General features: G+C 31.0%; 1 protein-coding gene across 1 annotated transcript; it reads left to right on the forward strand.

Moving 5' to 3' along the window:
- The first annotated feature begins 595 nt into the window (after window positions 1-595).
- Window positions 596-9,156, forward strand: LOC132953640 (SCAN domain-containing protein 3-like). Its single transcript, XM_061026017.1, has 2 exons — window positions 596-1,030; window positions 9,022-9,156. Exons 1-2 carry the CDS (start codon window positions 596-598, stop codon window positions 9,154-9,156), a joined length of 570 nt encoding a protein of 189 aa, XP_060882000.1.
- The last annotated feature ends 7,034 nt before the right edge of the window (window positions 9,157-16,190 follow it).

The following is a 16,190-nucleotide window of genomic DNA, read 5'->3' on the forward strand; positions in this document are numbered from 1 at the left end:
AAAGTAAAATTTTTATCTATCAAATTTTATTATATTTAAAATTTTAAGAGAAAAAATGAAAAATTAATAAAGACTGGTTATCGTTATAGAATATAGATTATAGAATATAGGGTCGTTAAAGTCGATAAAGTAATCGATAAAGATTACAAGTGTTTAGCCATAATTAGGTGCCATGCCACATCGTCCGTAAATTAATCAGTACGATAAGAAAAAGCCAGGGTTAAAAACTATTGGATTAGTTTAGACTCGATTTAGTTTTATTTTGCAGTTGCTCAGTGCACGTCAGTGTCGTAGTACGTAGTCGTCGCGAGTGCACGTATATCAAAGTAATGGCTCCTCCGAAAATAAGAACGTATATCGATGATTATGTCAAATTTGGTTTTACGTTCATTGAAAAAGATGGTGTCCAAAAGCCTCAGTGTGTTATTTGTCACGTTTTCTTAAGTAACGATGCCCTTCCGACCTAGTCGACTAGAACGACATTTAACCACAGCTCATCCGATGCTAAAAGGAAAACCTAAAGAGTTTTTTGTTGCTAAAAAAAATTCTTCAAGTAAAATGAAAATTGACCATACCGGTGAGTTTCAACAGAATAATGAAAAAATTGTTGAAGCTTCATATCACATCGCCTTCATGGTGGCTCAGCAAAAGAAACCCCATACCTTATGTTATTTGTCACGTTGTATTAAGTAACGATGCCCTCCGACCTAGTCGACTAGAACGACATTTAACCACAGCTCATCCGATGCTAAAAGGAAAACCTAAAGAGTTTTTTGTTGCTAAAAACAATTCTTCAAGTAAAATGAAAATTGACCATACCGGTGAGTTTCAACAGAATAATGAAAAAATTGTTGAAGCTTCATATCACATCGCCTTCATGGGGGCTCAGCAAAAGAAACCCCATACCTTTGGTGAAACATTAATTAAACCTAGCATACTTAAAGCTGTTGAAATAGTACTTGGCGAAGAAAGCAAAAGGAAAATAGCTCAATTATCTCTTTCAGATAATACAGTGAAACGACGTATAGACGTAAGTCTTAGACGGAAACGAAAAATATCTAATTCGAGTTATATTTAAAATATATTTACGCTAGGATTATATCGGACCGATAACCTATCGTCCGACGTTAAACTCATTGCCCGAGCGGCACGTCGTCATGAATTATTATTTGGACGTAATATTACAATATATAATTTGTGACACTCAGAATTTGATTTTGTTGTGTTTCATCATCAACTCGATTCTAACCAGACACTTCGACAGGAACACGATCGACCTTACTACATTCAACTCTCATCGTCCAGGTAAAAATATAAATAATTAAATACCTACTTAATATTTCAATAATCGAATCAAAAATATGAATATATAAGTAAAATATGCGTTTTACGGTTTAGTGGAATTTGTTTCTTCGCCTTATGAAGAGAATACACATATCCAATATGATTATTGCTCACGGTTTTGAAGGCAACAAATATTATTTTCTACAGGCGCCGCCGTTTCGGCTAATGATAATTTTTTTAAATGGACACTGACCAAAGAAATGAAAGGAACAACGTACATAGCACACAATTCAAAAGCTTACGACACTGTTGTAATAAGATGGTAATTATTTATATCAACAAGTCACTGTTGTTGCCACTGGTCACTTCTAGCCTCTCTGCCTAAGAGTGCAATTAATGTTTTTGTCATTATGTAATAAAAAATATAGTTTTGTGTTTAATATCGAAATACTAAATGTGTTAATGAAGTCTTAACATAACAGATTCGAGTATCCGTCATCGGACCGTCGGACCGATAGCATATCGTCTGACGTTGAACCCATTGCCCGAGCGGCACGTCATGTATTATTATAAGGTCGTAATATTGCTATACATATTTTGTGACACTCAGAAAGTGTTTGTTTTGTGTTTTTTCATCACCTCGATCCTAACCAGACACTTCGACCGGAAAAGGATCGACCTTGATTCAATCATCGAGTACACGTCACTACGTATTAAACGAAAAAAAGAACAAATAATATATGTGTTTGGCAATAGTATCAGATCTCCTTAGAGTTGATATACTATATACCACGACGCTTACTAATCTCTGAAGTTAAGTGTTTTGATAATAATAATAATAATAATAGAGTATATTTCACATATTCAGTGCAAGGTATAACACACTTACGGTCACACCGTTTACATGCCACTTATAATAGTTTCCTAATAGAACGGTCTCAGAATATACCTATACATATATAAATAGTATATACCTACATCATAACAGTAATAGTAATTTACGTAGAATAAAGATAATACAATATTCCGACGCTATACCGACGGCTATATATCAAAAGACACAATAATAATTAACGTTACCAGACCGCATTCGCATTTGACCGATATTGCGATTTGACTAAATTACGCCGATTTCGTAACACAATAAGAATACGCTTGGGCACACCACACTACCATCCTAACATATTATGATATCGGTGAAGAAGTTATCAATTCAACAAATTTAATTTCAACCAACATTTTTATGTGTAGATATTTAAAATTACCTATGTCAAATAAATATTCACATAATATCTTATTATATTTTTCATAATATATAAATTCAGATGAATATCAAGTTAAAAAATATTCATCCATCAAACAATAAACAACGAAATACAATACTTAATTCAATGGAGAAACTGTGGGTTAAATCAAAACACATGGAAACCAGAAGAAAACCGAAAAAAACAAAACAAAAATGATCAACTTAGACGGAAACGTAAAATATCTAATTCGAGTTATAATAAAGATAATACAATATTCCGACGATATACTGACGGCTATATATCAAAAGATACAATAATAATTAACGTTACCCGACCGCATACGCATTAGACAGGAAAGTTGATGCCACTGCTCGTTTAATTTCAACCAAAATTTTTATTTGTAGATATTTAAAATTACCTATATCAAATAAATAATCACATATCTTATTATATTTTTAACAATAAATAGCGCAAGCGGTTGATTCTTGAACACAATGGCTCAAGGGAGGGTAGGAAGTGCGCACTTGTGCTGTCGTGTACATGAAAACGGATGTGATTTGGACGAGAATACATGTTTAAAAATACAAAAAGGCTACAAAATTGGCTAAAGACAGTCTGAAACATAGACCAAATACGACGATTAGGGATGTGGGGCAAACGTCTCCAGTTCACCTTCCTGCATCCGCTACTGGTCTACAACAACCCGGCTACCCATACCAGCATACATAATTTTCACAAATTAGAGTCAAGTCTGCAATATTAATTAAAAATTAGAAAAAAAAGTGATGAAAACTGAGAAGTGAAAGAATAGAAAGAAAATATAAAACCCGTTGATCTTCATGTCTGTGATTCTATACTGTAAAAAACATTTCAATAAATGTAATACTATATCCTTGTATACTGATAAATGGTTAAGACGATGATACAACCTTAGTACATTTACATTGTAAAGTTCCATTATTTTTCGTTGTTAGTAATACGTTTTAATAAAGTAAAACTAAGCTAATAGTCTGGTGTTATTTTTATTGGTGGTTTAGACTACACAGTAACAAAAGATTCACTCCGAAAAATATTTGAGCAATTGGGTTGTAACGAAACAAAAAGAAGCGAGTGCGTCCGCAGTGCGCACAGTATCGAACAAATGTGAGCCGGACGGTATTAAACCACCGATATACACGGACACAATTTTCCAAATTTATACAGCATTCTCCCTGGACCTGCGTAAGCTGGACGGTATTAACGACACCGTTATACACGGATACGCCACAGATCTTACGATCCATATCCCTTGTACTGACGTCAGTTCACCAAGGAATCGCAATCGTCCCTCCTAGCAGCCTCGATCTCCTCGACCGCAGAGCCGTTACTAAAAACGATTGCCGCCGGATCAGTGCGAACACACACCACGCAACACCGCCAACCCGCAACTGCATCGTCTTTCGAGTTGCTATCACCATATTGTGCCTTCGACTCCAACTACTCAGTGAAGCCACATTTTAATGAATTACCATTTTGAATTTTTCCTTACTCTACCACCGGCTACAACTACATTCAATTCTCATCGTCCAGGTAAAAATATAAATAATTAAATACCTACTTAATATTTCAATAATCAAATTAAAAATATGAATATATAAGTAAAATATACATTTTACGGTTTAGTGGAATTTGTTTCTTCGCCGTATGAAGAGAATACACGTATCAAATATGATTATTGCTCACGGTTTTGAAATACTAAATGTGTTAATGAAGTCTTAACAGAACAGACACATATTTCATTATACAGTATGTTTCAAGAAATATGCCGACAGTTAAGTATGAATTAATTCGTAACGGGACAAAAATTATGATGATCGAAATAAAATACGGGGGCTTAAATATTTAACTCATCGATAACCATCATTTTATAGAGTTTAAGCTATATGATTTTACAAAAACATTTGGACTTACGGAAGCAAAAAAAATATTATCTTAATATTAATCTATTTAACTTCAAACATATTATATTAATGTTTATATTTAATACTTAATAGTACCGTTAACATTTAAATATTGATTTCAACCTGGTTAAATTTTCATAGAAAAATCGTAATTATTAATTGAATTGCCAGACATTAGCATTCTATTGATCGGTGCGAATTGACTATAATTATTACGATAAGTAGGTACATAAAACTTTTTGTCACACGTTTATTAGTTTGTGGGACATTTAGAGGTATTTAGCTAAATAGTTCTGTACAAATTATTTGAGAATTCAGTAGTTTATATAACAAAGACACATCATGAAATGTTCTCCTATTTTCAAGCGACTCTATATTTTATCTGCTAGCTAGTTGCTCAAATGAAACGTCAGTTCTATTAGACTCATATGCCAGTACTCACAAAAATCGTTTTTGGACTCGTTTAATTTTACTAATTAGTCCAGCTTGGTAAGGATTCCAAATAACTGAGCCATATTCTAGAATAGAGCGGACTAAAGAACAATATAATGGTATAAAGTATTTTGGATTTTTAAATTCTAAACAGTTTCGTCTTATAAAACCAATTTCTAGAGAGCTTTATTACACATTATGGTTATGTGATTATTAAATGATAATTTATTTGACAATAAAATACCTAGGTCGATAAATATATAAATAAAAAAAGTGAAAGAATAGAAAGAAAATATAAAACACTTAGATCCTCATATTTGTGATTCTATATAGTAAGAAACATTTTGATAATGTGTATAAACGAATTTAATAATATGTTCTTGTATACTGATAAATGGTTAAGACGATGATACAACCTTAGCACATTTACATTGTAAAATTCCATTATTTTTTGTTGTTAGTAATACGCTTAATAAAGTAAAACTAAACCAATAGTCAGTCTGTTGTTATTTTTATTAAGAAATTATCAAAACTTTTTTCTTTTTTTTTTTTTATTAAAATATAATTACAATTTATACACATTCGGTACAATAAGTAATTTTGATCAAAGATTATAAATACATAGCGAGCCTAAAATATATTGGGGGCCCTTAGTAGTGCCACCTGAATAATAATCAAAACTAAAACTTTATTTTACGCTTCTTGAGTTTTTATAAATTTTGAAATTTATTAAAAAATCTTCAAAATCAATTATTTTCTTAATATAACTTTTATATAATGTTTGTATGATATAATATTAAAATAAACAAAAAATATATATTTTTTTTTTAATAATGGTTCAGTATGTTTTAACATTTTGTCACACTTAACTAATTTGCTAGTAGTATCACTTTTTATTTTTTATTTACTCATTCTATTTTGCGTTATTTAGTATTCCATTATAATTTTTATTCCAGTTTTTTCATAAACATCATAACTGATGAATTGCAGTAATAGCTTAAGTAACATAAATCTTATTTGATTGGTAAATTATTTTTAAATAGTTAATAAAGATAATATTAATTATATAGCTACACTTACACAACCACTATTTGTTAAATATTCTCTACCACACATTTGATTATAATCTTATTGACTGTTAATGTACTGTGTTATATATGTTATATATAACCCCATTGCTTGTAGTCAAATAAATATATATATACCTTTTGTTTTTAAACTGTAAACACGTTTTACCACGTGCAAATTAGCTAACAGTTACATCCAAACAATTATGTTGGAGCTTATGGGTTTTAATTCAATATTCTTTCAAAAATAATACATTTATGAGCTTACAAATCGTTAGACTATGCCAGGGGCTCATACATATGCGTTTATTTAAGAATATATAAAACCATATCTAAGTACACCATGTATCAGTTGAATATTTTACTTACAATGATTATCATACTCAACAATATTGACTAATAATAGGTTATATATTATCAGGTATTTTCTTTTTTTTACTTCTTTAATTTTAAAACAAATGTATATCAATGTTAATGCAAATGTGGTAGAAAAGAACAAATGGCTATTATACAAGTATTGGTACACAACTAATAGTTTATTAATTATAATTATTAAAATAATATTATATTTATATACAATTTCAAACATTTTGATTTATAAATGGATTATGTGAAGTGTAGTTGAAGTAATAAGCTTTAGTTCATAACTCAGAACCAAATTATATCATACATTTATTATTTTAAATTATGTTAGTGCGTAACGATTCTACCATAAAATGTTTTTATGATGAAATCAACATCAACAAGCGTAAAATATATTTAGTTCATATTATAATTATTATCACTATAATTAAGTAAAATGGAAATTTTCAAGACTCAAAAGATACAAATTTGTCATAAAATAGTTAAATTATCACACCATATGTTTATAAAGGCGAACAGTCATACAACAAACTTTTTATTACATTACAACAACTAAAAAATATATAAAAATCTAAATGACAAGGTGCTAGATTGACCATCGATCAAAACATTAATTATCAAAGTGGGTTATCCTAAAAATACTTAGGAAAAACAGGGTAGACTACAAAATATGGTCTAACAAGCCTTGGGTGGGCAATGGGACTGTGTGGTATACGCTCATGAAAATTGTTGTCAATGGGACGAGAATACTAATTGTGTTTATACTATATAAAGTACCCTTAAGTTTAAATGGCCAAACCCTTGTTAATATTAACTTATAACAACAATAAATTTGGTTTATTTTAGCGCCCTTGAGTTGATTCTCAAATGTATTATGAAATAATATTTAATATTTGAAAAAATGATTGCATGGTCACATGAGGATTTGTTATCATAGTATCACAGTTATTATATGTTGTGCAGAAGGGTACAAGTCGTTTACCTATTAATTTTATTTTTATTGTATTAAACTAATATAATTACGTTATTTTAATCACAAAACCGTATTGAATAAATCATACAAGATGCTTGATTTCATAAATAGAAATACGCAACAATTAAAAAATTTGTATTGTTCTCTTGTACGTTCTTCCTTGGAATTCGGCTCATTAATTTGTTCACAGAATTTATCGACATATAATAATAAACTTGAAATTGTTGAATACAAATTGTTGAAAAAAGTTGCATATATTCATAATATTCTTATATCTAGAGCAGGGGTCTCCAACCTACGGCCCACGATCCGAATTTGGCCAACCTCGGTTTTTGTATCGGCCCGCCAAGCTAATTAATGTTTTGAAAATAATATGTTTAATATATTATTCTCATTTAATTTTGATTGTTTTTAATTTATTGAATTAATTAAATACAATTAATTTATTTTTTTTCTTTTGATATTATTCATAACAGTTTATAATTGTCAAGTAATTTATTGTAATAATTATTCATCTATTTTTGTTTCATTTTTTTATGTTTATTTTATGTATTATTATAAAGGACTTAGGTCAGTTAAATTATTTATAAATAAAAAATAAATATTATAATACCTTACAAATTCTAGAATTATTTACTTACCAAAAAATGTGTACAATTATAAATAAAACAAAAATAAAAAATAAAATAAGATTTACTGAAAAAATAATAATTTTAAAGTTATTTGACTCAACTGATAACAACTGAACTTAATTTTTGGTTTTTAAAAACAATAAAAATACTATATAGATAAAACACCTTAATTGTATTCAGTGGTTATGCCACGATTATGAAATTGGTTGTGGGTGGGAGGGTTATGTGTAAATTAAATCAAGTTTTACAATTTATTTTCATAAATATTTCAAAAATATCTCATGATAAGCGTTAATCTGTTTTTCATTATTTGATAATGACATATCAAAAAAAAAAAAATACAAAAATTACAAAAATAAAAGTATGAGACTTTGGAAACAATGATACAGTTGGCAGTACGATATGGGAACATAAACTATTTTTCATTACTAATCTTGACAAAGACCGCTGTTTTAGTTAAAAAAAGTGACTTACTTCTAGCCCTGAGTATTAGTGACTAGTGAGGCATGATTTAGGACTATAAATTAAATTTTACCGCTCACAACAATAGTAACCAACCACACTGATTCAGATGTAAATTTATTTGGCATGATTTTATAATAGACTCCAATCACATTATTTTTTAAACCCGACTATTTTCAATAACTTTGATTTAGTACTTACTACAAATAGTAAAACAGAATAACAATTAAACTTTGGAAGAACAGTTTAAATTTAAATCATCAACAGGCTGAAAAAAACCAGCCAGACTACTCCTGCTATAAAGTTAACTGACATACAATTTATTGAAACGTAACAACATTATTCGTTTACAAAAAAACAACTCTTATAACTCATATGTTGAAGCTATCACTACCACTAATTGTTATTATTAACAAATAACTCTTAAATATAAATTTCAGTTACAATATTTTATGTTTTTTTATATTGTATTATTATTTTAGGTATAATAATGACCGGACCACCAAATAATATGGTCTTCAGACCATCGTGGAATGAATTCAAACATTTTAGCACCTATGTTGAATATAATCAATAGGTTAATATTTTAAACATGTTAAGCTTATTTATTTTAAATTTCAGTGTCATTTTATTAAAGACCATCATGTCCTATCTGATGAAGTTGGTGGATTAGTTCAACTTGTAATTGAAGAAAATTATAAAGAATTGTTATACAACAACAATCGTAAACCTGAGAAGAAGCTAATATATAGATAACAGACAGCCAAGCAAAAAAAGCCAAGCCTCAAAAAAATTTGTCGAACAATTTTTTGCGACTTTCAACTGATTTTGAAATTAAAAAACATTGATCAAAGAAGAAAAAAACGGACTACACTAATCACAAGACTATAAATGGGTCAGCATCATACTATGGTAATTCATGTTCATTTATTTGTTAAAATGACAAAGTTATTTTGAATCATAATGAAAAAAATCATCTCTTCCATAATATTTCACTTAAGTCTCCACCGAAAACAAAATGTATTGGATGCGATACTATATTTTCTTTATTAAATGCTCTTCGAATAAGTATTCAAACTAATAAATAGTAAATAATTTATTTTCAATCACCTATTATACCAAAATCTCAATGGAATTTTAAACTGCAAAAAACATGTTTTAAATTCTTTTCAACACTTATAACATTGTATGGGTAATAAAATAAAAGTATTATCACCGTTTTTTTTATAGAAGATTTTTACCAGAAGAAGGAATAATATAATAATAAAAGAACATTGGTATCATCTCAAGGCCATGCAAAGAAATCTTGGTAATTAAGAGGACATGTAAATGACTTTGAAATGCTACTCGACGGTAGATACCTCTAACCACTGACCGAGTTTTGGAAGTACGTTAGATTACTATACTGCTCCCATAACCTCAAGCAAATTTCACGTACATTTATATATATATATACACATACACACACATAAATATATACACAATTAAAGCCTACTAACTGACAGTTATATTCAACGGAAATCAGTAGTTCAAAATCAATATTTTATTGAAAAAAATATGTATTTCAGACCACCTTTTTTAAAGCGGTTACGGTTGCCGAACGCACAAGATAAACTGTCCGGATTATACCTGCTTAACACGTGTTGCACATAATAATAAAATAGGTACTTATTATTAACGCCCGACTATTGCCACCAAAACTATTGTTGAGGTCATACAAACCGGTTCCGATTAAACGCGTTTGACGAATATTTTAAATGCATTTTGAATGCGTAGGTATTAAAATAATATTAACATAGGTATCTAATAAATTGGAAAATAATACGTTAATTAAAATTAAAATTCACAAACGCCAAAGTAGGTACGATAAATAAATACATTTTATTTATACAAGTGTTATTTTCTTGTATAATATAGGGAACAGGTATGAATTTATAATTGACGATAATTATAATCACTATGGATGTTTAGTATTAATAATATGATCATAATACTTACGGTGGTGAGACGGCATCGCTGCAAGTGTGAAAACGACGATGAATCATATCGACTGACCTGGCGGTGACCATCGAAGCAAAATCATAAGTGAAAACGATCCGCGGTGGTTCTGATGGGACACGACATCCCTCCGGTGAACTAATGACTAGAATGTGCGTGTGGCGTGTGTGACCGGCGACGGTAGGTGGCGTGTGGCGTGTGTAACAGTAGGTACGACGTACACCGCAGCCGAGTACAGCACGCCCGGTATCGGAATCTCTCGTGCGTTTGTGTGACGCGGGACAGACGTCGATAATAATGTTGTACACATGCACGCATGCGCGCCGGACAGGGGACGTAACCTCGCCACGCGCGCGTTAGCGCAAGTGTGTGTGTGTGTGTGTGTGTGTGTGTGTGTGTGTATTTCATAAGGCAAACTGCAAAACATTTTAAATACGCACGTCAATTGAAATATTCAACAAAAAAAAAAATCAGAAATTTTTAGTATGACGCAAAAAATGCAATTTAGAATTCGTAGGTATTAAAATAATATTAACATAGGTATCTAATAAATTGGAAAATAATACGTTAATTAAAATTAAAATTCACAAACGCCAAAGTAGGTACGATAAATAAATACATTTTATTTATACAAGTGTTATTTTCTTGTATAATATAGGGAACAGGTATGAATTTATAATTGACGATAATTATAATCACTATGGATGTTTAGTATTAATAATATGATCATAATACTTACGGTGGTGAGACGGCATCGCTGCAAGTGTGAAAACGACGATGAATCATATCGACTGACCTGGCGGTGACCATCGAAGCAAAATCATAAGTGAAAACGATCCGCGGTGGTTCTGATGGGACACGACATCCCTCCGGTGAACTAATGACTAGAATGTGCGTGTGGCGTGTGTGACCGGCGACGGTAGGTGGCGTGTGGCGTGTGTAACAGTAGGTACGACGTACACCGCAGCCGAGTACAGCACGCACGGTATCGGAATCTCTCGTGCGTTTGTGTGACGCGGGACAGACGTCGATAATAATGTTGTACACATGCACGCATGCGCGCCGGACAGGGGACGTAACCTCGCCACGCGCGCGTTAGCGCAAGTGTGTGTGTGTGTGTGTGTGTGTGTGTGTGTATTTCATAAGGCAAACTGCAAAACATTTTAAATACGCACGTCAATTGAAATATTCAACAAAAAAAAAAATCAGAAATTTTTAGTATGACGCAAAAAATGCAATTTAGAATTCGTAGGTATTAAAATAATATTAACATAGGTATCTAATAAATTGGAAAATAATACGTTAATTAAAATTAAAATTCACAAACGCCAAAGTAGGTACGATAAATAAATACATTTTATTTATACACGTGTTATTTTCTTGTATAATATAGGGAACAAGTATGAATTTATAATTGACGATAATGATAATCACTATGCATGTTTAGTATTAATAATATGATAATAATACTTACGGTGGTGAGACGGCATCGCTGCAAGTGTGAAAACGACGATGAATCATATCGACTGACCTGGCGGTGACCATCGAAGCAAAATCATAAGTGAAAACGATCCGCGGTGGTTCTGATGGGACACGACATCCCTCCGGTGAACTAATGACTAGAATGTGCGCGTGGCGTGTGTGACCGGCGACGGTAGGTGGCGTGTGGCGTGTGTAACAGTAGGTACGACGTACACCGCAGCCGAGTACAGCACGCCCGGTATCGGAATCTCTCGTGCGTTTGTGTGACGCGGGACAGACGTCGATAATAATGTTGTACACATGCACGCATGCGCGCCGGACAGGGGACGTAACCTCGCCACGCGCGCGTTAGCGCAAGTGTGTGTGTGTGTGTGTGTGTGTGTGTGTGTATTTCATAAGGCAAACTGCAAAACATTTTAAATACGCACGTCAATTGAAATATTCAACAAAAAAAAAAATCAGAAATTTTTAGTATGACGCAAAAAATGCAATTTAGAATTCGTAGGTATTAAAATAATATTAACATAGGTATCTAATAAATTGGAAAATAATACGTTAATTAAAATTAAAATTCACAAACGCCAAAGTAGGTACGATAAATAAATACATTTTATTTATACACGTGTTATTTTCTTGTATAATATAGGGAACAAGTATGAATTTATAATTGACGATAATGATAATCACTATGCATGTTTAGTATTAATAATATGATAATAATACTTACGGTGGTGAGACGGCATCGCTGCAAGTGTGAAAACGACGATGAATCATATCGATTGACCTGGCGATGACCATCGAAGCAAAATCATAAGTGAAAATGAGCCGCGGTGGTTCTGGTGTGACACAACATCCCTCCGGTGAACTACGAGTGTAGTGACTAGAATGTGCGTGTGGCGTGTGTGACCGGCGACGGTAGGTATGTCACACCCCTCGGTCGAGTATCGGAATCTCTCGTGCGTTTGTGTGGCGGGGGACAGACGTTGATATTGTTGTTGTAAACGTGCACGCATGCGCGACGGACAGGGGGCGTGCTAGCGTGGGGGCGCGCGCGCTCGTGTGTGTGTCCGTGTGTGTGTGCGTATCATATTGTATACATTGTTCAATAGGTCTAAAAGGTATTTTATTAAAATATCCATGTAGGTACTCTAAAACATATAATATTTCTTATAATAATAATAATAAACGTTTTTCTGTTTGTTTGACAATAAAAAAACTACCTATTGGGGGACGAGGTGGCCGAGCGGTCTAACGCGTCGACTGCGGCGCTGGCAGTCGCGGGTTCGACTCCCGGCCACTGGGCGGCATTTTTCTTCGGGCAAGTCACGGTGTCCGGAGAACAAGTGCTGCCATCCCCCACCCGGGCATAACAGATACCTACGGGTGCCCAAATTGAAAATTCTGCCAAAACCCAACACACACGTGTTCCCCCCTGCTACTACCAACACCTATTGAAATATAATCACGGCAATAATAATTTTTTTTTACATATCATTATTATTTCAGAAATATTATTGTTATATAATAGTATCTATATGATTGGTTAGACTATTTTATTTTGATTTCGACATGGAAATATAGGCGTTCATAAACTATTATAAATCAATGAATAATAAACCTTCAATGACCATCGTTATTTGTATCACCATTCTCCAACCAATTACCTACCGCGGATAATGCAAAAGTTATCAGTATATTTTGTTTGATTTGTTCAATACAGTAAAATATGATCATACTAATATTACAAGGTTCACTCGAAACCTATAAAACGATAATTACTATTCTATTACATATTAGTTTAATATGTTTAGGTCGACGATTATAATAATACCATAATAAGTAGGTACCTAGTAGGTTAGGTTAGGTCTATCAACCTACGTCTGTCAACCATTTGCTGCGCATGTAATTATTTCCACATAGGTACATTGGTAGTCGCGTATATACATGGCGGATATCGTATTTATTTTATTAACACACGATGTTGTGTTTAGCATAGTGAAAATAATTTTCCATATTATTTAACGTTGGAATACAGTCTATCCATATCACTGAACATGGGGGGCGAGGAGACTTTACAGCGCCGGTCTTGTATTTGACCATTCGATTACAGTCGTCTTTGTGAAATAAAAACATGTTACCAGTAGATATGTTCGTGTTCATTATACAGTTGATTTTTGAGCATGCTCATTCATAATTACTTATTATATAATAAACTTAGGTACTATTAATTTATCATATTGATATTTTGTAATTTTAATTTTAAAAAATACGAAGATAATTACGAATAAAAATTTGATAAAAAAAACTAAATTTTCAATAATAATAACAAAAATAAAGATACTAAATGAGCATTATTATAAAATCACCGCACATTAACAGTTAATGGTCTTATCGAATTAAAGGCAAGTGTACTTCTGTAAGAGTAAGGTATTGTGAAGTAAATAAAACACCTATCAAATTGTTAATATACTTACTATGAATATAGTTAGAATATAAGACAATTAGACAGCTTATGATATTACTAAGTAGATTGATGATATTGTTGTGAATAAAGTAGATTTATATACAACAATATTTACGTGGAACCTTGTTTAAGATTTTTAATACTTAACTATAAAAGTAGAACATTTTATAAATTTTTAACTACAAAATAATTATTACAATTTCATTTTGATAAATTTTGTCAAAACTTTAAATGCTCATAAAAAAAAATGCATATACATTTTCAATATTTTTAAGTTTTTTGTTGTAACAATATATCAGGAACTTTGTATTAAATTCTCACGCTTCTTGAACAACAAATAGTTATTATTATTTATAGAAAAAAATTTAAAAAATTTATATTTTTAATTTTAGGTAAACAGCTCAAAACAATGAGAAATTAAACATTCAGTCAATTTTTCATGTATCAACAGTTATTTGTTTTTGAATTACAACAAAATAACAAAATCGATACATGAGAAATCGAGTAAATATCTAATGTTGTACAAATTTTAAAATCAAACGCTCATAAAAATGTAATTTGTCTTTCCGGTAGAGATTTTATTATTGATAAAGATAGATAAACTTATAAGAAATCTTGTATTAAATTTTCAAATATTAGAATTGAATAGAATATTTTTTATGAATTTCTAACTCAAAATAATTTGCACATTTTCGTGATTTTTACGTGTTTTGTCGACATTTGAACTTTATTATGCTTATAAAAAAAAATTGTATTTATGGATTTTTATTTTTTTCAAATGTCATTGTAACAACATATCAGGAGCTTTGTATTCAATGTTTAAGGTTTTTTACCCAACAAATACAATTTTCTTGTCATTTATAGAAAAAAAAAATAATACAATTGTAAACTGTAAATCTCTGTATACAGTTCATAACACATCGAAATATTTTGAAAAATGTATAAAGTATAGATAATGCTAATATAAACAACCAGTGATAATTTTTTTCAGAATCATTTTTTTTAGAGTTACACCAAAAAACAAAATCCATTTGCTCGAATTTTTTCTTATTAGATTTCTGAGTGGAACGATTGATTTTACAATGATGTGTTGTTTTTTTATTTTTATTTTTTTTTTTGTGTCTGTGTACACGATTAGTTGTGGAAATAATGCTTCGATTTTCAACTTCAGTATCTTGTTTGATGGGAAAGTGAAACTAGTTGCAACTTTTGGGAGGTGAAAATTTAAAATTCCCAATAGTTTTCAAAAACGCCCGGAAAAACGGGAAAATTGGTTTTTGACAAAGGCTGACTGACTTCCCATCTGACATTGAAAATCAAAGCATTATTTCGATTACTCATCGTATAGGTACACAGGCAATAATATAATAATAAAAATCATTAAATTTTATATTTTTTTTATTCTTATTATTATTGACAGCTCTATTGAACGATTATGGCTTCAGGATTTTTTTTGTCCTTGATTCGTGTATGCATGTGTAATTGGAGGTTAAGGGTAAATGTGATGCGTATATCCATCATCTGCTTTAAATATTATTATGATTTATATTTTTAAATACTGTCGCAAATAGGACAGTAAATTTGGTTAGATTTTTTTTCTATATAATATTATTGTGAGACTAATAGATTATAGACTATATTATATTATATATACTATACAAATTCTATACTATATTGCATTATGCATATACACTACTGCATTATACTATACTAGTCTATAGAAATATTATGTGGTGTGGAGTTAAAATCTTAGAGTATAGAGTGTAGACACACTATTTACATTATTCTGTGAAAATCATCGAGAATGCTCTTTATTATTTAATTTTAAATATGATTTATTACTGTA

The sequence above is a fragment of the Metopolophium dirhodum genome, chromosome 1, assembly GCF_019925205.1.
Source record: "Metopolophium dirhodum isolate CAU chromosome 1, ASM1992520v1, whole genome shotgun sequence".
NCBI classification, from domain to species: Eukaryota; Metazoa; Arthropoda; class Insecta; order Hemiptera; family Aphididae; genus Metopolophium; species Metopolophium dirhodum.

Bases quoted from the DNA above. Each gene is read 5' to 3' on its own strand.
- LOC132953640 (XM_061026017.1), top strand. From the start codon at position 596: ATGAAAAAATTGTTGAAGCTTCATATCACATCGCCTTCATGGTGGCTC. The intron at 1,031-9,021 runs GTAAGTCTTAGA...TTTAAATTTCAG, and splicing joins CAGTGAAACGACGTATAGAC to TGTCATTTTATTAAAGACCA.